The 24,216-nt window shown below is 45.1% G+C and overlaps 1 gene segment (V, D, J or C); it reads right to left on the bottom strand.

Moving 5' to 3' along the window:
- Positions 1-4,477: 4,477 nt before the first annotated feature.
- Positions 4,478-5,053, bottom strand: LOC122941028. The segment is given in 2 exon segments: positions 4,478-4,822; positions 4,963-5,053. Coding segments are annotated over 2 exon segments (375 nt in total).
- Positions 5,054-24,216: the final 19,163 nt, after the last annotated feature.

Here is a 24,216-nt window from a genome sequence, read left to right on the forward strand (position 1 = left end):
TTTTGTTTTTCCCCAGCACAAGTGCATATCCTACATTAGGCCGGCAAGGTTACGACCCGTGCCCCCTGACAAAATGGAGGCGGTCGTGAAGGCCCTCTTGGAGGCTAACTTGCAGCATCGGGAGGCTAACAAGCAGCAACAAGAAACTAACCAGCTGCTATTGCAACATGTAATGGCGTTGCAGGCGGCAGGAGTGTCCCAGAATGTCCACGATGCCCGTAAAGCTGTCCACGCGGCGATTCCAAAGATGACCCCCTGGGATGACGTCAAGACCTATCTGGCGGTCTTCGAAAAAGTGGCCGTGAGGTCGTTGCTCCGTTCCTGGCATCTGGTCCCCTACAAGTATTGCTTGATCTCCCCGATGATCAAGCGACCGACTACCCGACAGTAAAAGGTGAGATCCTGGCGAGACTCGGGGTGAATGTGTTGGTCCGGGCCCAGAGGGTGCATCAGTGGGAATTTACCCCTGGCTGAACCTGCCAGACCACAATATTATGATCTGCTGCACCGATTGCAAAAATAGCTGCAGCCTGACATATTGACTCCCACTGCTATGTTTGATCGGCTGTTGGCGGATGTGTTTTGAAGGGCTTTGCCATGCCCTCTCCAGCACTGGATCGGCCAATGCCTTGGAGATGGTCGACCTGGTGGAGCGCTATGAGGCCACCAGAAATCTTCAGGGGGGTTCTTTTGGGAGGGGGCCAGCTAAACCCTGGAAATGTCCACTCCAAACCCGGCGGCTGGTGCTAGCCAAACCCGCCCAGGACGTACCAACCCCAGTTTCCTTCCACACTATGAAGCCTTACTAATAGGGAACTTGTAGATTATGAGCCCCACTAAGGACAGAAAGTGATGATAAGGTCTGTAAAGTGCTGTGTAATATGTCAGTGCTATACAGGGAGTGCAGAATTATTAGGCAAGTTGTATTTTTGAGGATTAATTTTATTATTGAACAACAACCATGTTCTCAATAAACCCAAAAAACTCATTAATATCAAAGCTGAATATTTTTGGAAGTTGTTTTTAGTTTGTTTTTAGTTTTAGCTATTTTAGGGGGATATCTGTGTGTGCAGGTGATTATTAGGCAACTTAACAAAAAACAAATATATACCCATTTCAATTATTTATTTTTACCAGTGAAACCAATATAACATCTCAACATTCACAAATATACATTTCTGACATTCAAAAACAAAACAAAAACAAATCAGTGACCAATATAGCCACCTTTCTTTGCAAGGACACTCAAAAGCCTGCCATCCATGGATTCTGTCAGTGTTTTGATCTGTTCACCATCAACATTGCGTGCAGCAGCAACCACAGCCTCCCAGACACTGTTCAGAGAGGTGTACTGTTTTCCCTCCTTGTAAATCTCACATTTGATGATGGACCACAGGTTCTCAATGGGGTTCAGATCAGGTGAACAAGGAGGCCATGTCATTAGATTTTCTTCTTTTATACCCTTTCTTGCCAGCCACGTTGTGGAGTACTTGGACGCGTGTGATGGAGCATTGTCCTGCATGAAAATCATGTTTTTCTTACCTTGCAGACTTCTTCCTGTACCACTGCTTGAAGAAGGTGTCTTCCAGAAACTGGCAGTAGGACTGGGAGTTGAGCTTGACTCCATCCTCAACCCAAAAAGGCCCCACAAGCTCATCTTTGATGATACCAGCCCAAACCAGTACTCCACCTCCACCTTGCTGGCGTCTGAGTCGGACTGGAGCTCTCTGCCTTTTACCAATCCAGCCATCTGGCCCATCAAGACTCACTCTCATTTCATCAGTCCATAAAACCTTAGAAAAATCAGTCTTGAGATATTTCTTGGCCCAGTCTTGACGTTTCAGCTTGTGTGTCTTGTTCAGTGGTGGTCGTCTTTCAGCCTTTCTTACCTTGGCCATGTCTCTGAGTATTGCACACCTTGTGCTTTTGGGCACTCCAGTGATGTTGCAGCTCTGAAATATGGCCAAACTGGTGGCAAGTGGCATCTTGGCAGCTGCACGCTTGACTTTTCTGAGTTCATGGGCAGTTATTTTGCGCCTTGGTTTTTCCACACGCTTCTTGCGACCCTGTTGACTATTTTGAATGAAACGCTTGATTGTTCGATGATCACGCTTCAGAAGCTTTGCAATTTTAAGAGTGCTGCATCCCTCTGCAAGATATCTCACTATTTTTGACTTTTCTGAGCCTGTCAAGTCCTTCTTTTGACCCATTTTGCCAAAGGAAAGGAAGTTGCCTAATAATTATGCACACCTGATATAGGGTGTTGATGTCATTAGACCACACCCCTTTTCATTACAGAGATGCACATCACCTAATATGCTTAATTGGTAGTAGGCTTTCGAGCCTATACAGCTTGGAGTAAGACAACATGCATAAAGAGGATGATGTGGTCAAAATACTCATTTGCCTAATAATTCTGCACGTAGTGTATACTGTAAGTGAGTAAAAATAAAGAGTGAATAATCTAGATATGATATGCTGCCCCTGTTGGTGAGCACTGGTTAGTCAATAGGAAAGCTGGGGATTAACCCATTCAGTACCAGCGCCATAAATGTATGGCTATGGCTACTGTGGCTTAAATACCTGCGCCCATCAGCTGCAGGGGACCGGCAGTGACTGATAGCTGGACCCCTGCTGTATGCGGCCGCATGGGTGAAAACACCAATGCCGGCACATTAACCCTAGATGTGCTGCGGTCAGCGCTGACCGCAGCACGTCCAATGTGTGGAGAGGGAGGGAGCACCCATTGGGTCCCCGCACTGCTGTGACGGGGACCCGATGGCTTGGACTTCAGCCTGAGGCCTTCTTCAGGCATTGTGGCTGCCTTCCATGTCAGCCTGTGAGATCTAGTAGGAGGGTGATGAGATCTGCACACCCTATACGGTATTGGGTGCCCACGAAGGACGATGAATCGTCTCGTGTCAAAGTAGAAAAATCCGTGGCACACCAGAGTCAATTAATGCTTTTTAATTGATAGACGTTTTACATGATATCATATATATATATAGTATATAGTACATCCGGATTGGAGCATATAATTAAAAGTCGTATAGTTTGTCCCAACGTTTCGGCCATATGGTTGGCCTTTTTCAAGGGATCTATAAGAAATTGTGCAAATAAGAATCACTTGTAAATTCATATAATGATTGAATAAAAATGTAAATCATAAATAGATAAAAAGATGAGGGTCAGGTATACATGTCAAGAGAAAGAAAAGGAGAGACAATTTCATAAGTACCATCTATGTAGAAAGTCACAGTAAGGTAATCACATGCAGCATGTGTAAGTAAAAGCGTTCCAAAGTTATTACCACATAAAGTGACACATGTCAGATTTGCAAAAATTGGTGAAAGGGTTAAGGTTGAGTGAATTGAGTTGTAATCAACTGGATTTTTGATAAATTTCACAACAATATGTCTATCAAACAAATCCAAGCTTTTCTGATTCGCTCAGGATGAATCAGGTAAAATGGTACCATTTTACTGTCCATGTAAGAAGAAGGATGGTCACCTGACTGGGAGGAAGTGGGAGGGCTTGCCTTGATTGGCTCAGAGGCTGACAGACAGACAGGATCAGCCAATCAGAGATGCAGCAGAACACCATTCTCCATTGTACTTGAGATCTGGAAGGATGATGTGCTGTGGCTCTGTCTGATAAAAATGTCTGCAGACATATGTCACTTATTTACTGTGCAAGGGACAGTATGAAAAGGCGTACAGGAAGGGAATAGGCAATGTGTCTGTGAATTTATGGTATATTAATGGGTTTAATCAGGGAGAGTGAGACTGGTCACTCTGAGGTGTAGGTTTATATGCTACAGATACAGATGTGACTGTGGTCTTCATATCATACTTTATACATAATTAATCAGAGGAATAAGATGATCTCTAATTACCATGTCTGCCCTGTATATACCTGTGTGTGTTCCCTCCCGAATTGTGTGAGAAAGGCCCAGGATGGCGGCTGGAATGTTACACTGGACATTTGGGTGAAGACATTTTACATATTGGAGTGCTGCCAGATTTGGTATTATCTTACAATTGAGGGTCTGAGCTGTACCTCTTGTGCTTCTTATGTTTCTGTTCTTTCTCCTCCCCCTGTTTTGTCAAGGAACATGAAGGGGCTAAGGGGTTTTGGGGGTTACTATCTCTCCTTGTGGAGCGTGCAACCTATTAGACATATGGAAATTATAGAGCCTTCCCCACTCAGGCTCCTGCGCCCCAACTATTAGCCAGCTCCTCTGGGGGACATTACAATGGCCTCCCATGTATTATCACATTTCCTGCTGTGGACACGAAGGTGGAAATGTCTCACCAGACGTGACTTTCATGAGACAAGTCTTTCACCGTTATCGAAAGGAAAAGGAAATTTACATAAGAAGAGAAATGATAAACCACTGATCGCTCTGATGGTTTTATTCTTCTTCTACTGTGTATGAAGCTTTATTACAGAGATATAATGGGGGATGAGGAAGGAGGTTTTTGTACGGCTCTGTATCACTGTGTGAGAGGATCGCTATAACCCTGCTGACAGTAATAATCTGCTTCATCGTCTTCTGTCACTCCACTGATTGTCAGAGTGAAATCTGTTCCAGATCCAGATCCAGAGAACCGGTCTGAGACTCCTGATTGTCGAGTGCTGGCAAAATACATGAGAAGCTTTGGAGGCTGCCCGGATTTCTGCTGGTACCAGTGTAAAATATCTTTGGAATTTCCACTGTAATAGACGCTTTCACTGGCAATACATGAGATTTTGACTCTGTCTCCTGAGGACACAGAGGTATAATCTGGAGTCTGAGTCATTACAATCTCTCCACAGGAAACTAGGAGAAGAAAGAGAAGAGATAATGGTGACAATCATTGACAGAAATGACATGAGCTCCTTCTCCTCTTACTACATGTATACAGTGATGTCCCATGTCTTCTCCTCTATCCACATAGTATAAACCTCACTGGACATTACCTTGTATGTAAAGATACATCACACAGAGCAGAGACCTCAGGGAAACCATCTTCACAGTTCTGGACGCTCACAGACACCGATCATTGGCTTCATGTCTTCTTTATATCTCATGAAATCTCCAGGGAATAGTCTGAGACATGATGTCACACAGGAATATGCAAATCTATGCAGACAATGATCTATATACTGGGGCTCAACCATGAGGAAATCCACATAAAGAAATGTTTTTGTTTTTAACCCTTTCCCTGGTCGGCTCTGACTACTGCTCCTTATAAGCAGAGTGGGTGCTGTGTATAGGCCGAGCCCTGACATCACCGATACTACTTATTATTATTACTCTTGACTGGAATAATAAAATACACTGCAGTTTAGACAGAAGAAAAGATTAAAATGAAATCTCAGCATTATTCAGGATAAAAGACACGATAACATTCTGAATATAAGCAGCAACCTGGATGGAAGAGTGCTGGGAGGAGGATAGGGGTGGTAATTGTGGCCCTGATAGGTGTAGTAGTGGATTTTGGTGGTATTCCTCACTCTTGCGCTCTCTGAGGCCGTGCAGTGCATGGAGGGACACAACCCTTTTTCTCCTGGGAGCACACCCTGAAGTTTGGGAGGAAAGAGAATGGGGGCACAGAGCATGGAGACACAGAACAAGGGGTTATATAGCCTGGAGGCAGAGAACAATGTGGTTCAAAGCATGGGGGCACCAGCATTGGGGCTCAGAGAATATGGGCACATATCATGTGGGCACAGGACATGAGATCAGAGAACATGGGAGCAGAGAGCATATGGGCATAAAATATGGGAACATAGAGCATGGGGGTACAGAACATGGGGGCCAAGAGCATGTCGTATTATATAAGGGGTCACAGAACATGTATCATTACATAAGGGGACATAATGCATGGGGATACAGAGAAAGTGCAGTACTCCAGTGGAAAGGGGTATCTGCAATTGTTTGATAATGTAGTGCTTAGGAAAGCGCAAAGGGCCGTCATTGACGTAAGGTATGTGTCACCGAGGTTCTTGGCCTCGGTGAGGTAAGAGACGGTAATTTTAAGTGTCAGCGGCAGTTAATGCTGAGTGACACTATTGATTATTGTCACAACCATGGTCATGGCCGTGACTCCTGGAACCGCATGCAGTTGCCTGCGGTTTGGTCTTGTTGTCAATCACAGGTGACGGCTGTAGTATGTTGCCTCACCTGTGGTTGCCGCTGGCAACATTATGTATGTGGCAGTATAGCAGCCTGAGCTGTTGCTAGGCAGCTTGGTGTAAAGTGCATGCGGTTGAACCAGGCAACCTGTCTTTGTATGTGTGCACTTTTGTTGTTTTGGTGTGCACGGGATTTATGTATGAGTACACTTCCCCTTTAAGTGGCTGTCTTCCCTTACCTGGTGTAGGAACGGTTAACTCCCTTCTTTGTGTGAACACCGGGTGTGTCTGTGTGTGGCTACATGGGCTATTTAGCCTCAGTTAAGATCAGAAGTCTGAGGGGTACTTCAGCCATGGTTAGCTGGAGTCATCCTCCTGGTCTTTTACCATCTGCCCGTGAGGGCCACCCTTGTGGTCATGGATGTTATATGTGATGATAAGTTGATGTTGTTTTCCTTTTCATGTTTAATGCAGCTATGGATCTGGGTTCCTGTGTGTGTATGTGTGTAGGCTGTGTCCATTTATGTATGGTGTGGACATCAGCTTGTGAGCACGGGATCCAGTCAGCAAGGCTGTGGCAGGTAGGTTTGAACTAGAGTTGTTCACCTGCCATATCCATATGTCTGTTTATGTACCCCTTCTCCTTGCAGCTTGGCCAGTGAGACTCCTGTTCCTCCGTGCCTAGGAGGAACAGGTCGTCTTACCCTGCTCCTAGTCCAGGGCCACCCTGAGGGCTAGTAGAGGCTATAGGTTCCGGTGTATGAGCCCTCCTACCATCAGGGTTGGTTCATATGGCTAGGAGTCAGGGTCAGTGTTAGGGACGCAATAGGAGGTGACCTGCTCCCTAATTCTGTCGTCCTAGTCGAGCAGCGACCATACATCTTCTGGCATCGCACGGCTGAGGGTTTCCCTCATCCTCAGCCATGACAAAATTTTGTGCGGCTGTAAAGCCAATCCGGGCCGGCTCTTACTGGGAGCAGCCAAAGTGCAGGGTGGGTGGATGTTCCCCATGTTCCAGGCCGGGTTTTGGTTTGGGATGAAAACCCAGCCCGCAGTCTCAGCTGGGTGGATTATCCTCCATCTTATACTGTAGTTTTGTCAGTCTGGGTGTTGGAGCCTAAGAGTTTGGGCCAGGACTAAGACCTGCTATATTTTTTTGGGGGAAAAGCACGTGGACTTCTGCTTCATCCAAGGACTTATGTGCTGCAGCCTGGTGTGAACAAAAACCAGACTCAAGGTGACTGTTTTTCCTTGAAACTGCCTTTTTTTGTTGTCACTTTACTTATGTGTGAATAAAATACTGCACTGTTTAGGCTAAATACTGCACTGTTTCAGTTAAATACTGTGTCCGCAAGCCTGTCTACCAGAGCAAATCTCCACAAGTGATAGGGTAAGGTTCTGCATTTCATGTAATGCACTATAACACTGTATGCTCAGAAAGTTCCAACATGAGCTACATGTTGCCAGGACTAACAAAACTGGTCCTGTCCTGCTTAGGGTGTGGACTAGCCCCTCTCCCTAGTTCCAGGAGAAGATTCTAGTTGTGTTTTGATTCAGGAGTGTGAGGAGGCACAGTGCAAGCATGTTCTCCTCTTCTCCTGCATTCAGCTTCAGTTCTTCCAGAAACTAATAGATCCTCATATGCCCTCTACTACTATCCAAAACAGAGATACACTTTGGAGAATTTTCATGGCTAGAGAAAGTGTTAGCAAGGTAACTAGAGTAGAGAATTGTAGAATTTGCTGCTGCAAAGGGGAAACAAATTAAGACCCCAGGTTAGTGGACACAGAGGCTACAAAGTTTTAATCAGCAAGTTGATCAGCATTGAGCATTTCAGACCCTGCTACAGTGGAGGGATAATGGTTTCAGACACCCTGCAAAAATCAGGTACGATTTTGAATAGTCATATTATTGGAATTGCACACTGCTGTGTGAATTGCAGATATTGTGACAGGTTATGATTGCTTGTCAGAGATCCCAGTACAAGAGACTGTAGCAAAATTAGTAATCCAAGGGTTTTTGCTGTAAACATCTGTGCACACAGTATAGAGAGTGCTTTAGTTTACTGACTTACTTTATTGACTCTCCTAACACCACGCACTGGCCCTTGCTTCATTTTCAGCCCTGCCTTACACTCACAAGGACATTTAACATCAAGGGCACCCCCAATTTGGCATCAACCTAGCGACTACCCACCAATACCCACGCTTTTGCTAAAAGGACTTCGGATCTTCGCAACAACATACGAAATTGTATACGAAAAGCTACATCAAATTCTATACGAATTTTTTAACGAAATATAGGACACAAAGAAAAAGGTATAAGCTGAACAGCAAATAACCACGTGCTAGATCACGTGAGACGCCAACCCGGCAGGAAAGAGCGCGCAACACACAACGTGGACGTGTAAACCACCAGGAGGATTACAACAGCTATTGCTCCATCAATACAGGAACAACTTGGACTGCAGGGTGAGTACAAATATTTGCTGTGTGGGACGCCACCAGCATTTAATATCACAAAGTGAACACTGTACAAAATACCCTTTGACGGCAGACAGCATCACCTGTATTTATGAACATATACCGTACCTAAAAACATCATCTAAATGATACTGGATTAACTCAAAATCCTTCTTTATATATACAGCTTTTCTTACATTATTTACCACATTTTTATCTTGGATAAGCATTGCTGTATTTCTCAGATATCTTGGACTATCTTAGACTATTTCTAATTTTTTATTTTTTATTTTTATTATTATTTTTTTCATTTTTATTTTTCATATTTGTATACCTCAAGACCTCTACTGATCGATATTATCGACCATTACTCTCGATTATTTTCCATCACTTTATCCTGTGTGTTTTTTATCGAACATTGATGCTCATTGAATATATTTGCTTATTTTTATCGATTATATATTCTTTTTATCGACCATAATATATATATACCGTATATACTCGAGTATAAGCCGACCCGAGTATAAGCCAAGGCCCCTAATTTTACCCCCAAAAAATGGGAAAAATGATTGACTCGAGTATAAGACTAGGGTGGGAAATGCAGCTATAATGCAGAGTGTATGTGTATATAATGCACACACTCTACATTATATACACACATCTGCAAGAGGGTGACTCAGATTGATGGGAGTCTGACTCTGACTCCCTGTATTTGATGCAGAGTGTGTGCATTATATACACACACACTCTGCATTAAATACAGGGAGCCATCCACAGATCTCCCCCCTAAACAGTGCCATTCACAGATCTCCCCCCTAAACAGTGCCATCCACAGATCTCCCCCCTAAACAGTGCCATCCACAGATCCCCCCTAAACAGTGCCATCCACAGATCTCCCCCCTAAACAGTGCCATGCACAGATCTCCCCCCTAAACAGTGCCATCCTCAGTTCCCTCCTAAACAGTGCCATCCACAGATCCCCCCTCCCCTAAACAGTGCCATGATGGCACTGTTTAGGGGAGGGGGGATCTGTGGATGGCACTGTAGGGGGATCTGTGGATGGCACTGCCATCCACAGATCCCCCTACAGTGCCATCCACAGATCCCCCTCCCCGACGCTCACAGCAGTATATTTATAAACTACCGTAATCAGTAACTACTCTAACTTTAATCATCGCTCATTGCTGAGCTCTTTACTCTGATTATTTGGATATATTACCGGTACTTTGTCTTAGCTCCGGTAATAGCAGGCAGTGCGGGGGGCGGCGCTCACTTACTGACGTCACGCGCCTGCTTCCACTAGGCGGCACAGGCGCGTGACGTCAGTGAGTGAGCGCCGCCCCCCGCACTGCCTGCTATTACCGGAGCTAAGACAGACCTAGACTCGAGTATAAGACGAGGGGGCTTTCTGAGCACAAAAATATGTACCAAAAAACTCGTCTTATACTCGAGTATATACGGTACTCTTTTCCTATAGATCAATTATCGAATATCCACTCCAATCGATTTAAATATCGAAATCTGTAATAAAGTACAAGCTGCTTCTCCTGTAGAAATCATGTTATATTGGTCCTCATCACCGTCTGTATCTATCATAGGGATGACAGTAACATTTCACGTTATATCTCTATTCCCCTAGTGTCCGCTATTCTCTAGTATCAGCCCAATGGCAGAAGAGCATGATGGGAGTGATCAGATATCATCACAGGAATTCTTCGGAACGGAATTGCGGACCCATTCATTTCTATGGGGCAGCACGATGTGCGGCCCGGATCCGGAATTGCGGACCTACACTTCCAGGTCCGCAATTCCAATCCCGAAAAACATGTCCTATTATTGTCTGCAATGGCGATGTGCAGTCCGCAAAATGTGTCTGTGTTTTGTGGATCCGTGGATCTGCAAAACACACACGGGTGTATGAATGGACCTTTAGTGAAAGGACTGAACTACTGAACGTGCATCTAACAATCTACAGCAACCCCCCCCATCTTTACCAAAACAACCATATATATTGTATATGTTCCCCTGTGGTCAGGACGAGTGATGAGCGGCACGGGCAATATTCGAATTTGAAATATTTTGTAAATATTTGGCCAAATATTCATCATAAATTAGCGGATTTGCCATTATCTTCTTGATTGCGAAAATCTGCAATGTAATATGTGCGTATTACGCGTGCAATACAGGCGTGGGTCACTTTTACTACATTTTTCAAGCTGCTAGAAATTTCCTGAGACTGGAGAAAATGGTTGGCACGGCAGAACATCACAATAGCTTTATATGCAGGTAGAGTGCTCCAATATATTCGCTATTGCGCAAATCTGCAATTAATGATGTGCATATTTTGGCGCAATACGTGCAACTTCCCATGTTAGCGGGTCTAAGTACATATTACTGAATAAAGCATTAAGTATTGTTGTGACATCACAGCACTATGGTCCCGATTTATCACACCTTCACTCCAGAATTCTGGCATTAAAAAGTCACAAAATATGGCTTTTGCGACTTTTTTGCACTCGCTCAAAATGTATGCGATTGCGCAAAAATTTGCGACTGTTTGCATGTGTACGCCACTCACTCCAGTTTTGCAATATGGGAGGGAAAGTGGCTGCAGTTACTTATGTTAAGAAGTTTCACTCCAGATTTATCATTGAGACTCTTTTAAAAAGTCGCGAATAAGTCGCAATCTCACTGCAGGAGGAGGGTGGAGGAGGGAAAGTGGAGGAGCTTCTCTAGATAGAAGTGTTAGGTTTAAGGACAAGCCAAATTTATCAAACAACAGGTGACATTTGATAAATGTGGCACAAAGTTCTCCAACACAGACTGAAGCAAAACTGACTTCAAATATTCTCCTAATGATAAATTCCCCCCCATGTCTGTAGCCTGTATGTATAGACAGCAGAACCTATCACACTACCTAACACCCTGGACTGGAACCTGTCAGCTCCACTATATCAGGATATAACCTACACTGACTATCTCCCACTAACTATCTGTATTATATATATGAGCTAACTAACTAATGTAATGACACAGCAAAGCACAGAGCACAGCAATGTCACTGCTCTCTCTCAGAACTGCAAAAAACTGCAGAAAATGGCTGCTGGGGAGGTTCTTATATAGTAAGCGGCAGGCAGCTTTCCTATTGGTTGCTAGGGATGTTGCTAAGCTCTGACAGAGACATTGCAGCCTTCTTATTGGCCCACAAGTAAGAAGCAGGGCGGGATCATGGGTTCAGATGAAAGAAAATCTAGAATATTTGCAAATACGAATATCCCATATAGCACTATATTCTATATTTTAATTCGCAATTAAAATGAGCAATTCGAATATTCGCGCCCAACACTAGTCAGGACCCAAGCTGTTCTGTTTTATGTCTGTGAAGGTTCTCATTTATCCAGGTCATGGTATATCTGTAAAGAATAAATGAAGGCAACTGGATGTACTGAAGATTTCTTGAAAACGTTTCACTCGTTCTTCCAACGAGCTTTCTCAATTCTGAGTGATTGTACAAAAAATTCTGGGGAAAAATATGTAACTGAATCAACATCTTTGATGACCCAGCATTGGGTCAAAGGTGTTGATTCATTATCCTAATAGGAGTCAGTAGGTGATAAAGACTTCCCAGAAAAGGGTGTTCTGTTTTATGTTAATTCCTAACGAGTCACTTACCTTCTTATCTTCTTCGCTGATCTTCTGGATGTTTCATCCTGGAGACAACAACCAGAAATCCAGAACAGAGAAGCCATTCCCTCCTGTCACATACAGGTTATATGATGAGACAAGACAGCATCAGCTCTTACAGTCTATGAGCTCCATCTGCTGTGGAAACACCAGATCTCAGCAGAAAGCCACTGAAGACCAAGAAACCATAAAACGTATAGTGCTGCTGAAGATCTGGAGATGGAGAAAAACCAACTGAAGATTATAATGGCTGGTAAAAGGAAATTTTGAAGATTAATTTTTATTTCCCACAGTCAGTAAAAGTGCCTAATAGGATAAATGTAAAAATCCAGCAGTTACATATTCAGTATATGACAATACATACAGAACATATTGGCCGACATTTACTAATCCTGAATAATATGTAGACGGAGTAAATGTAGACAGTCTGAAATTGGCCAAACTTTTTTACAGTGGCCGATGCTGGATGATAATTCTTCAGACTGTCTAGTTTATACCACCTATTAGTTGGTTTATCTTATACCAAAAATGTGTCCACATGCTGTGAAAGTGTCAATGCTCCAAAATTCTGTTTACCAAAAAGTTTAGACCAACTCTAACTTGTTCTAATCTGAAGCACTCGTATGCACCAGAATCATGGACGTAGACAGAAGCTTGCCACATCCACATCCTAGTTTAGAACCAAGAAATGCCGTAGAAGTCAGAAAAATTGTCATTCTGTTTGGTGCATCTGAATAATAAATATGTAAATTCTGCTCTAATATCTCTATAAACAGATGACAAGTAAAAGCGCACATCATACATCACTATTATAAACTGCAAGTTAAATGAATGCAGTAAATGCTGTATAATCTACAGACGGTATTCTACATCTAGTGGTGAGCGCTGGTCATCACATAAACAGTGCATCATTAGGATTACTGAGGATCGTATGACGTGCAGTCGGCCATCCACAAGGAAAGGAAGCTGAGGACTTATCTGCACACTATATGGATTATAGATCCCCCTCCCATGCAAGGTCTTTTATGTTTTCTTCTCATTCCTCAGGTAGGTTGGGAGGTATGAATGATAATCTTGACTTGTTCTCAGGAGACAGCGGCACACATGTCATCCAATGTCAGGAGCTTCTACTGCCTGAGGACTTTAGCACTGTGTTATGTCAGACAGGAGTGAAGGATTGTTTCATGAAGACCTATTAGACATATGGATGTTATAGAGGGGTCCCCACTAGGTTCCATCAATGAGATGGTGACTTAATTATTATCCAAGTCATATATCAAGGCCTGTTTAAAAAGTCGAACATTGACTTACAGGATAGCCACCTAACATCTAATGGCATTAGAGAGAGAGCTTGCTAAGAACTCATTTGCATACAATTTCCCCAGAATTCCAGAGAAGCGTTGTCAGCCTATAAGCCTCCTTACACTGTTTAGGTGATCTCCTTAAGGAGATTTCATATTTCCTGAATCCTGACCTAGGCCTCTCAGCCAGTTGAGCCAGTACTCTCTGCTCTGCACTGATGAGGGAGAAATCACCCCAAAATAGCTGTCTGCAGCTGAGGTGCTGACTTAATTATTATCCAAGTCATGTCTTAAGACCTTTATAGGATGGCTATCTTGCATCTGGTGGCATCAGAGAGCTTGTTTGCTTTTTGAACTATCTGTCCTTAGTCGTAACAATGTTCCACGTTAGTTTGAGATATTTTAAGACTAGGGATGAGCGAACTCGAACTGTATAGTTCGGGTTCGTACCGAATTTTGGGGTGTCCGTGACACGGACCCGAACCCGGACATTTTCGTAAAAGTCCGGGTTCGGGTTCGGTGTTCGTCGCTTTCTTCGCGCTTTTGTGACGCTTTCTTGGCGCTTTTTGAAAGGCTGCAAAGCAGCCAATCAACAAGCGTCATACTACTTGCCCCAAGAGGCCATCACAGCCATGCCTACTATTGGCATGGCTGTGATTGGCCAGAGCACCATGTGACCCAGCCTCTATTTAAGCTGGAGTCACATAGCGCCGCCCGTCACTCTGCTCTGATTAGCGTAGGGAGAGGTTGCGGCTGCGACAGTAGGGCGAGATTAGGCAGATTAACTCCTCCAAAGGACTTGATTAACTGATCGATCTGCAGCTGTGGATCATTGAGCTGCTGATCCTCAATTGCTCACTGTTTTTAGGCTGCACAGACCGTTTGTCAGTCTCATTTTTCTGGGGTGATCGGCGGCCATTTTGTGTCTTGTGGTGCGCCAGCACAAGCTGCGACCAAGTGCATTTAACCCTCAATGGTGTGGTTGTTTTTTGGCTAAAGCCTACATCAGGGTGAAGCTGTCACACCAAGTGCATTTAACCAGCAATAGTCTGTTCATTTTTTGGCCATATACAAAATCAGGGGCAAGCTGCGCCTGTCACCAAGTGCATTTAACCCTCAATGGTGTGGTTGTTTTTTGGCTAAAGCCTACATCAGGGTGAAGCTGTCACACCAAGTGCATTTAACCAGCAATAGTCTGTTCATTTTTTGGCCATATACAAAATCAGGGGCAAGCTGCGCCTGTCACCAAGTGCATTTAACCCTCAATGGTGTGGTTGTTTTTTGGCTAAAGCCTACATCAGGGTGAAGCTGTCACACCAAGTGCATTTAACCAGCAATAGTCTGTTCATTTTTTGGCCATATACAAAATCAGGGGCAAGCTGCGCCTGTCACCAAGTGCATTTAACCCTCAATGGTGTGGTTGTTTTTTGGCTAAAGCCTACATCAGGGTGAAGCTGTCACACCAAGTGCATTTAACCAGCAATAGTCTGTTCATTTTTTGGCCATATCCCAGTCTAATTCTGTCACTAAATCCATACCGGTCACCCAGCGCCTAAATACTAGGCCTCAAATTTATATCCAGCTAAATCTGTCCCTAGTGCTGTAGCTGGGCGAGTTATTTAGTGTCCGTTCAAGCACATTTCTTGTTCTGGGTTGAAATACAATTCCCAATTTAGCAATTTCATAATTTAGTGGTTCCTGCTATATCAGAGCTCTTTGAAATCTATCCCAAAAAGGGTATATAATATTGAAGGTGCACATAGGGTCATTCAGAGTAACTTCACACACACCCGCTACTGTGTATTTCCAAGTCTAATTCTGTCACTAAATCCATACCGGTGACCCAGCGCCTAAATACTAGGCCTCAAATTTAATTCCCTCTAAATCTCTCGTTACCCACCGCTGTACTGTTGTTGCTGGGCAAGATATTTAGTGTCCGTCAAAGCACATTTTTTGTTCTGGGTTGAAGTACAATTCCCAATTTAGCAATTTCATAATTTAGTGGTTTCTGCTATATCAGAGCTATTTGAAATCTATCCCTAAAAGGGTATATAATATTGAAGGTGCACATAGGGTCATTCAGAATAACTTCACACACACCCGCTACTGTGTATTTCCAAGTCTAATTCTGTCACTAAATCCATACCGGTGACCCAGCGCCTAAATACTAGGCCTCAAATTTAAATCCCTCTAAATCTCTCGTTACCCACCGCTGTACTGTTGTTGCTGGGCAAGATATTTAGTGTCCGTCAAAGCACATTTTTTGTTCTGGGTTGAAGTACAATTCCCAATTTAGCAATTTCATAATTTAGTGGTTTCTGCTATATCAGAGCTATTTGAAATCTATCCCTAAAAGGGTATATAATATTGAAGGTGCACATAGGGTCATTCAGAATAACTTCACACACACCGCTTCTGTGCATTTCCAAGTCTAATTCTGTCACTAAATCCATACCGGTGACCCAGCGCCTAAATACTAGGCCTCAAATTTAAATCCCTCTAAATCTCTCGTTACCCACCGCTGTACTGTTGTTGCTGGGCAAGATATTTAGTGTCCGTCAAAGCACATTTTTTGTTCTGGGTTGAAGTACAATTCCCAATTTAGCAATTTCATAATTTAGTGGTTTCTGCTATATCAGAGCTATTTGAAATCTATCCCTAAAAGGGTATATAATATTGAAGGTGCACATAGGGTCATTCAGAATAACTTCACACACACCCGCTACTGTGTATTTCCAAGTCTAATTCTGTCACTAAATCCATACCGGTGACCCAGCGCCTAAATACTAGGCCTCAAATTTAAATCCCTCTAAATCTCTCGTTACCCACCGCTGTACTGTTGTTGCTGGGCAAGATATTTAGTGTCCGTCAAAGCACATTTTTTGTTCTGGGTTGAAGTACAATTCCCAATTTAGCAATTTCATAATTTAGTGGTTTCTGCTATATCAGAGCTATTTGAAATCTATCCCTAAAAGGGTATATAATATTGAAGGTGCACATAGGGTCATTCAGAATAACTTCACACACACCGCTACTGTGTATTTCCAAGTCTAATTCTGTCACTAAATCCATACCGGTGACCCAGCGCCTAAATACTAGGCCTCAAATTTAATCCCTCTAAATCTCTCGTTACCCACCGCTGTACTGTTGTTGCTGGGCAAGATATTTAGTGTCCGTCAAAGCACATTTTTTGTTCTGGGTTGAAGTACAATTCCCAATTTAGCAATTTCATAATTTAGTGGTTTCTGCTATATCAGAGCTATTTGAAATCTATCCCTAAAAGGGTATATAATATTGAAGGTGCACATAGGGTCATTCAGAATAACTTCACACACACGCTTCTGTGCATTTCCAAGTCTAATTCTGTCACTAAATCCATACCGGTGACCCAGCGCCTAAATACTAGGCCTCAAATTTAAATCCCTCTAAATCTCTCGTTACCCACCGCTGTACTGTTGTTGCTGGGCAAGATATTTAGTGTCCGTCAAAGCACATTTTTTGTTCTGGGTTGAAGTACAATTCCCAATTTAGCAATTTCATAATTTAGTGGTTTCTGCTATATCAGAGCTATTTGAAATCTATCCCTAAAAGGGTATATAATATTGAAGGTGCACATAGGGTCATTCAGAATAACTTCACACACACCCGCTACTGTGTATTTCCAAGTCTAATTCTGTCACTAAATCCATACCGGTGACCCAGCGCCTAAATACTAGGCCTCAAATTTAATCCCTCTAAATCTCTCGTTACCCACCGCTGTACTGTTGTTGCTGGGCAAGATATTTAGTGTCCGTCAAAGCACATTTTTTGTTCTGGGTTGAAGTACAATTCCCAATTTAGCAATTTCATAATTTAGTGGTTTCTGCTATATCAGAGCTATTTGAAATCTATCCCTAAAAGGGTATATAATATTGAAGGTGCACATAGGGTCATTCAGAATAACTTCACACACACCGCTTCTGTGCATTTCCAAGTCTAATTCTGTCACTAAATCCATACCGGTGACCCAGCGCCTAAATACTAGGCCTCAAATTTAAATCCCTCTAAATCTCTCGTTACCCACCGCTGTACTGTTGTTGCTGGGCAAGATATTTAGTGTCCGTCAAAGCACATTTTTTGTTCTGGGTTGAAGTACAATTCCCAATTTAGCAATTTCATAATTTAGTGGTTTCTGCTATATCAGAGCTATTTGAAATCTATCCCTAAAAGGGTATATAATATTGAAGGTGCACATAGGGTCATTCAGAATAACTTCACACACACGCTTCTGTGCATTTCCAAGTCTAATTCTGTCACTAAATCCATACCGGTGACCCAGCGCCTAAATACTAGGCCTCAAATTTAAATCCCTCTAAATCTCTCGTTACCCACCGCTGTACTGTTGTTGCTGGGCAAGATATTTAGTGTCCGTCAAAGCACATTTTTTGTTCTGGGTTGAAGTACAATTCCCAATTTAGCAATTTCATAATTTAGTGGTTTCTGCTATATCAGAGCTATTTGAAATCTATCCCTAAAAGGGTATATAATATTGAAGGTGCACATAGGGTCATTCAGAATAACTTCACACACACCGCTTCTGTGCATTTCCAAGTCTAATTCTGTCACTAAATCCATACCGGTGACCCAGCGCCTAAATACTAGGCCTCAAATTTAAATCCCTCTAAATCTCTCGTTACCCACCGCTGTACTGTTGTTGCTGGGCAAGATATTTAGTGTCCGTCAAAGCACATTTTTTGTTCTGGGTTGAAGTACAATTCCCAATTTAGCAATTTCATAATTTAGTGGTTTCCTGCTATATCAGAGCTATTTGAAATCTATCCCTAAAAGGGTATATAATATTGAAGGTGCACATTAGGGTCATTCAGAATAACTTCACACACACCCGCTACTGTGTATTTCCAAGTCTAATTCTGTCACTAAATCCATACCTGTCACCCAGCGCCTAAATACTAGGCCTCAAATTTAAATCCCTCTAAATCTCTCGTTACCCACCGCTGTACTGTTGTTGCTGGGCAAGATATTTAGTGTCCGTCAAAGCACATTTTTTGTTCTGGGTTGAAGTACAATTCCCAATTTAGCAATTTCATAATTTAGTGGTTTCTGCTATATCAGAGCTATTTGAAATCTATCCCTAAAAGGGTATATAATATTGAAGGTGCACATAGGGTCATTCAGAATAACTTCACACACACGCTTCTGTGCATTTCCAAGTCTAATTCTGTCACTAAATCCATACCGGTCACCCAGCGCCTAAATACTAGGCCTCAAATTTATATCCCGCTGAATTTGAATACAATACATTGGGCCAAATAATATATTTGTTGTTGTGGTGAACCATAACAATGAGAAAAACATCTAGTAAGGGACGCGGACGTGGACATGGTCGTGGTGGTGTTAGTGGACCCTCTGGTGCTGGGAGAGGACGTGGCCGTTCTGCCACATCCACACGTCCTAGTGTACCAACTACCTCAGGTCCCAGTAGCCGCCAGAATTTACAGCGATATATGGTGGGGCCCAATGCCGTTCTAAGGATGGTAAGGCCTGAGCAGGTACAGGCATTAGTCAATTGGGTGGCCGACAGTGGATCCAGCACGTTCACATTATCTCCCACCCAGTCTTCTGCAGAAAGCGCACAGATGGCGCCTGAAAACCAACCCCATCAGTCTGTCACATCACCCCCATGCATACCAGGGAAACTGTCTCAGCCTCAAGTTATGCAGCAGTCTCTTATGCTGTTTGAAGACTCCGCTGGCAGGGTTTCCCAAGGGCATCCACCTAGCCCTTCCCCAGCGGTGAAAGACATAGAATGCACTGACGCACAACCACTTATGTTTCCTGATGATGAGGACATGGGAATACCACCTCAGCATGTCTCTGATGATGACGAAACACAGGTGCCAACTGCTGCGTCTTTCTGCAGTGTGCAGACTGAACAGGAGGTCAGGGATCAAGACTGGGTGGAAGACGATGCAGGGGACGATGAGGTCCTAGACCCCACATGGAATGAAGGTCGTGCCACTGACTTTCACAGTTCGGAGGAAGAGGCAGTGGTGAGACCGAGCCAACAGCGTAGCAAAAGAGGGAGCAGTGGGCAAAAGCAGAACACCCGCCGCCAAGAGACTCCGCCTGCTACTGACCGCCGCCATCTGGGACCGAGCACCCCAAAGGCAGCTTCAAGGAGTTCCCTGGCATGGCACTTCTTCAAACAATGTGCTGACGACAAGACCCGAGTGGTTTGCACGCTGTGCCATCAGAGCCTGAAGCGAGGCATTAACGTTCTGAACCTGAGCACAACCTGCATGACCAGGCACCTGCATGCAAAGCATGAACTGCAGTGGAGTAAACACCTTAAAACCAAGGAAGTCACTCAGGCTCCCCCTGCTACCTCTTCTGCTGCTGCCGCCTCGGCCTATTCTGCTGCTGCCGCCTCGGCCTCTTCCTCCGCCTCTGGAGGAACGTTGGCACCTGCCGCCCAGCAAACAGGGGATGTACCACCAACACCACCACCACCACCTCCGTCACCAAGCGTCTCAACCATGTCACACGCCAGCGTTCAGCTCTCCATCTCACAAACATTTGATAGAAAGCGTAAATTCCCACCTAGCCACCCTCGATCCCTGGCCCTGAATGCCAGCATTTCTAAACTACTGGCCTATGAAATGCTGTCATTTAGGCTGGTGGACACAGACAGCTTCAAACAGCTCATGTCGCTTGCTGTCCCACAGTATGTTGTTCCCAGCCGGCACTACTTCTCCAAGAGAGCCGTGCCTTCCCTGCACAACCAAGTATCCGATAAAATCAAGTGTGCACTGCGCAACGCCATCTGTAGCAAGGTCCACCTAACCACAGATACGTGGACCAGTAAGCACGGCCAGGGACGCTATATCTCCCTAACTGCACACTGGGTAAATGTAGTGGCAGCTGGGCCCCAGGCGGAGAGCTGTTTGGCGCACGTCCTGCCGCCGCCAAGGATCGCAGGGCAACATTCTTTGCCTCCTGTTGCCACCTCCTCCTTCTCGGCTTCCTCCTCCTCTTCTTCCACCTGCTCATCCAGTCAGCCACACACCTTCACCACCAACTTCAGCACAGCCCGGGGTAAACGTCAGCAGGCCATTCTGAAACTCATATGTTTGGGGGACAGGCCCCACACCGCACAGGAGTTGTGGCGGGGTATTGAACAACAGACCGACGAGTGGTTGCTGCCGGTGAGCCTCAAGCCCGGCCTGGTGGTGTGTGATAATGGGCGAAATCTCGTTGCAGCTCTGGGACTAGCCAATTTGACGCACATCCCTTGCTTGGCGCATGTGCTGAATTTGGTGGTGCAGAAGTTCATTCACAACTACCCCGACATGTCAGAGCTGCTGCATAAAGTGCGGGCCGTCTGTTCGCGCTTCCGGCGTTCACATCCTGCCGCTGCTCGCCTGTCTGCGCTACAGCGTAACTTCGGCCTTCCCGCTCACCGCCTCATATGCGACGTGCCCACCAGGTGGAACTCCACCTTGCACATGCTGGACAGACTGTGCGAGCAGCAGCAGGCCATAGTGGAGTTTCAGCTGCAGCACGCACGGGTCAGTCGCACTACAGAACAGCACCACTTCACCACCAATGACTGGGCCTCCATGCGAGACCTGTGTGCCCTGTTGCGCTGTTTCGAGTACTCCACCAACATGGCCAGTGGCGATGACACCGTTATCAGCGTTACAATACCACTTCTATGTCTCCTTGAGAAAACACTTAGGGCGATGATGGAACAGGAGGTGGCCCAGGAGGAGGAGGAGGAGGATGAGGAAGAGGGGTCATTTTTAGCACTTTCAGGCCAGTCTCTTCGAAGTGACTCAGAGGGAGGTTTTTTGCAACAGCAGAGGCCAGGTACAAATGTGGCCAGCCAGGGCCCACTACTGGAGGACGAGGAGGACGAGGATGAGGAGGAGGTGGAGGAGGATGAGGATGAAGCATGGTCACAGCGGGGTGGCACCCAACGCAGCTCGGGTCCATCACTGGTGCGTGGCTGGGGGGAAAGGCAGGACGATGACGATACGCCTCCCACAGAGGACAGCTTGTCCTTACCCCTGGGCAGCCTGGCACACATGAGCGACTACATGCTGCAGTGCCTGCGCAACGACAGCAGAGTTGCCCACATTTTAACCTGTGCGGACTACTGGGTTGCCACCCTGCTGGATCCACGCTACAAAGACAATGTGCCCACCTTACTTCCTGCACTGGAGCGTGATAGGAAGATGCGCGAGTACAAGCGCACGTTGGTAGACGCGCTACTGAGAGCATTCCCAAATGTCACAGGGAACAAGTGGAAGCCCAAGGCCAAGGCAGAGGAGGAGCAAGAGGTCGCCAAGGCAGCTGTGTCACGGCCAGCTCCTCTGAGGGCAGGGTTAGCATGGCAGAGATGTGGAAAACTTTTGTCAACACGCCACAGCTAACTGCACCACCACCTGATACGCAACGTGTTAGCAGGAGGCAACATTTCACTAACATGGTGGAACAGTACGTGTGCACACCCCTCCACGTACTGACTGATGGTTCGGCCCCATTCAACTTCTGGGTCTCTAAATTGTCCACGTGGCCAGAGCTAGCCTTTTATGCCTTGGAGGTGCTGGCCTGCCCGGCAGCCAGCGTTTTGTCTGAACGTGTATTCAGCACGGCAGGGGGCGTCATTACAGACAAACGCAGCCGCCTGTCTACAGCCAATGTGACAAGCTGACGTTCATAAAAATGAACCAGGCATGGATCCCACAGGACCTGTCCGTCCCTTGTCCAGATTAGACATTAACTACCTCCCCATAACCATATATTATTGGACTCCAGGGCACTTCCTCATTCAATCCTATTTTTATTTTCATTTTACCATTATATTGCGATGCTACCCAAAGTTGAATGAACCTCTCCTCTGCCTGTGTGCTAGGCCTAAATATATGCCAATGGACTGTTGCAGTGGTGGCTGACATGAAGCCTGATTCTCTGCTATGACATGCAGACTAATTCTCTGCTGACATGAAGCCAGATTGTCTGTTACGGGACCTCTCTCCTCTGCCTGGGTGCTGGGCCTAAATTTATGACCATGGACTGTTGCAGTGGTGGCTGACGTGAAGCCTGATTCTCTGCTATGACATGCAGACTGATTCTCTGCTGACATGAAGCCAGATCGTCTGTTACGGGACCTCTCCTCTGCCTGGTGCTGGCCTAAATTATGCCAATGGACTGTTGCAGTGGTGGGTGACGTGAAGCCTGATTCTCTGCTATGACATGCAGACTGATTCTCTGCTGACATGAAGCCAGATTGTCTGTTACGGGACCTCTCTCTCTGCCTGTGGCTGGCCTAAATTATGCCAATGGACTGTTGCAGTGGTGGGTGACGTGAAGCCTCATTCTCTGCTATGACATGCAACTGATTCTCTGCTGACATGAAGCCAGATTGTCTGTTACGGGACCTCTCTCCTCTGCCTGGGTGCTGGGCCTAAATTATGAAATGACTGTTGCAGTGGTGGGTGACGTGAAGCCTGATTCTCTGCTATGATATGAGACTGATTCTCTGCTGACATGAAGCCAGATTGTCTGTTACGGGACCTTTCTCCTCTGCCTGGGTTCTGGGCCTAAATTTATGAAAATTGACTCTTACAGTGGTGGGTGACGTGAAGCCTGATTCTCTGCTATGATATGAAGACTGATTCTCTGCTGACATGAAGCCAGATTGTCTGTTACGGGACCTTTCTCCTCTGCCTGGGTTTCTGGGCCTAAATTTATGAAAATTGACTCTTACAGTGGTGGGTGCGTGAAGCCTGATTCTCTGCTATGATATGAAGACTGATTCTCTGCTGACATGAAGCCAGATTGTCTGTTACGGGACCTTTCTCCTCTGCCTGGGTGCCTGGGCCTAAATTTATGACAATGACTGTTGCAGTGGTGGGTGACGTGAAGCCTGATTCTCTGCTATGATGAACTGATTCTCTGCTGACATGAAGCCAGATTGTCTGTTACGGGACCTCTCTCCTCTGCCTGGTGCTGGCCTAAATATGCCAATGGACTGTTGCAGTGGTGGGTGACGTGAAGCCTCATTCTCTGCTATGACATGCAGACTGATTCTCTGCTGACATGAAGCCAGATTCTCTGTTACGGGACCCTCTCCTCTGCCTGGTGCTGGGCCTAAATTATGAAATGGACTGTTGCAGTGGTGGCTGACGTGAAGCCTGATTCTCTGCTATGACATGCAGACTGATTCTCTGCTGACATGAAGCCAGATTCTGTTACGGGACCTCTCTCCTCTGCCTGGGTGCTGGCCTAAATTATGAATGGACTGTTCAGTGGTGGCTGACGTGAAGCCTCATTCTCTGCTATGACATGCAGACTGATTCTCTGCTGACATGAAGCCAGATTCTCTGTTACGGGACCTCTCCCTCTGCCTGGGTGCTGGCCTAAATATCTGAATGGACTGTTCAGTGGTGGGTGACGGAAGATCTCTGCTATGGAACCTCTCTCCAATTGATTTTGGTTATTTTATTTATTTAATTTTTATTTTAATTAATTTCCCTATCCACATTTGTTTGCAGGGGATTTACCTACATGTTGCTGCCTTTTGCAGCCCTCTAGCTCTTTCCTGGCTGTTTTACAGCCTTTTTAGTGCCGAAAAGTTCGGGTCC

Source organism: Bufo gargarizans, chromosome 1 (genome assembly GCF_014858855.1).
Source record: "Bufo gargarizans isolate SCDJY-AF-19 chromosome 1, ASM1485885v1, whole genome shotgun sequence".
Taxonomy (NCBI): Eukaryota; Metazoa; Chordata; class Amphibia; order Anura; family Bufonidae; genus Bufo; species Bufo gargarizans.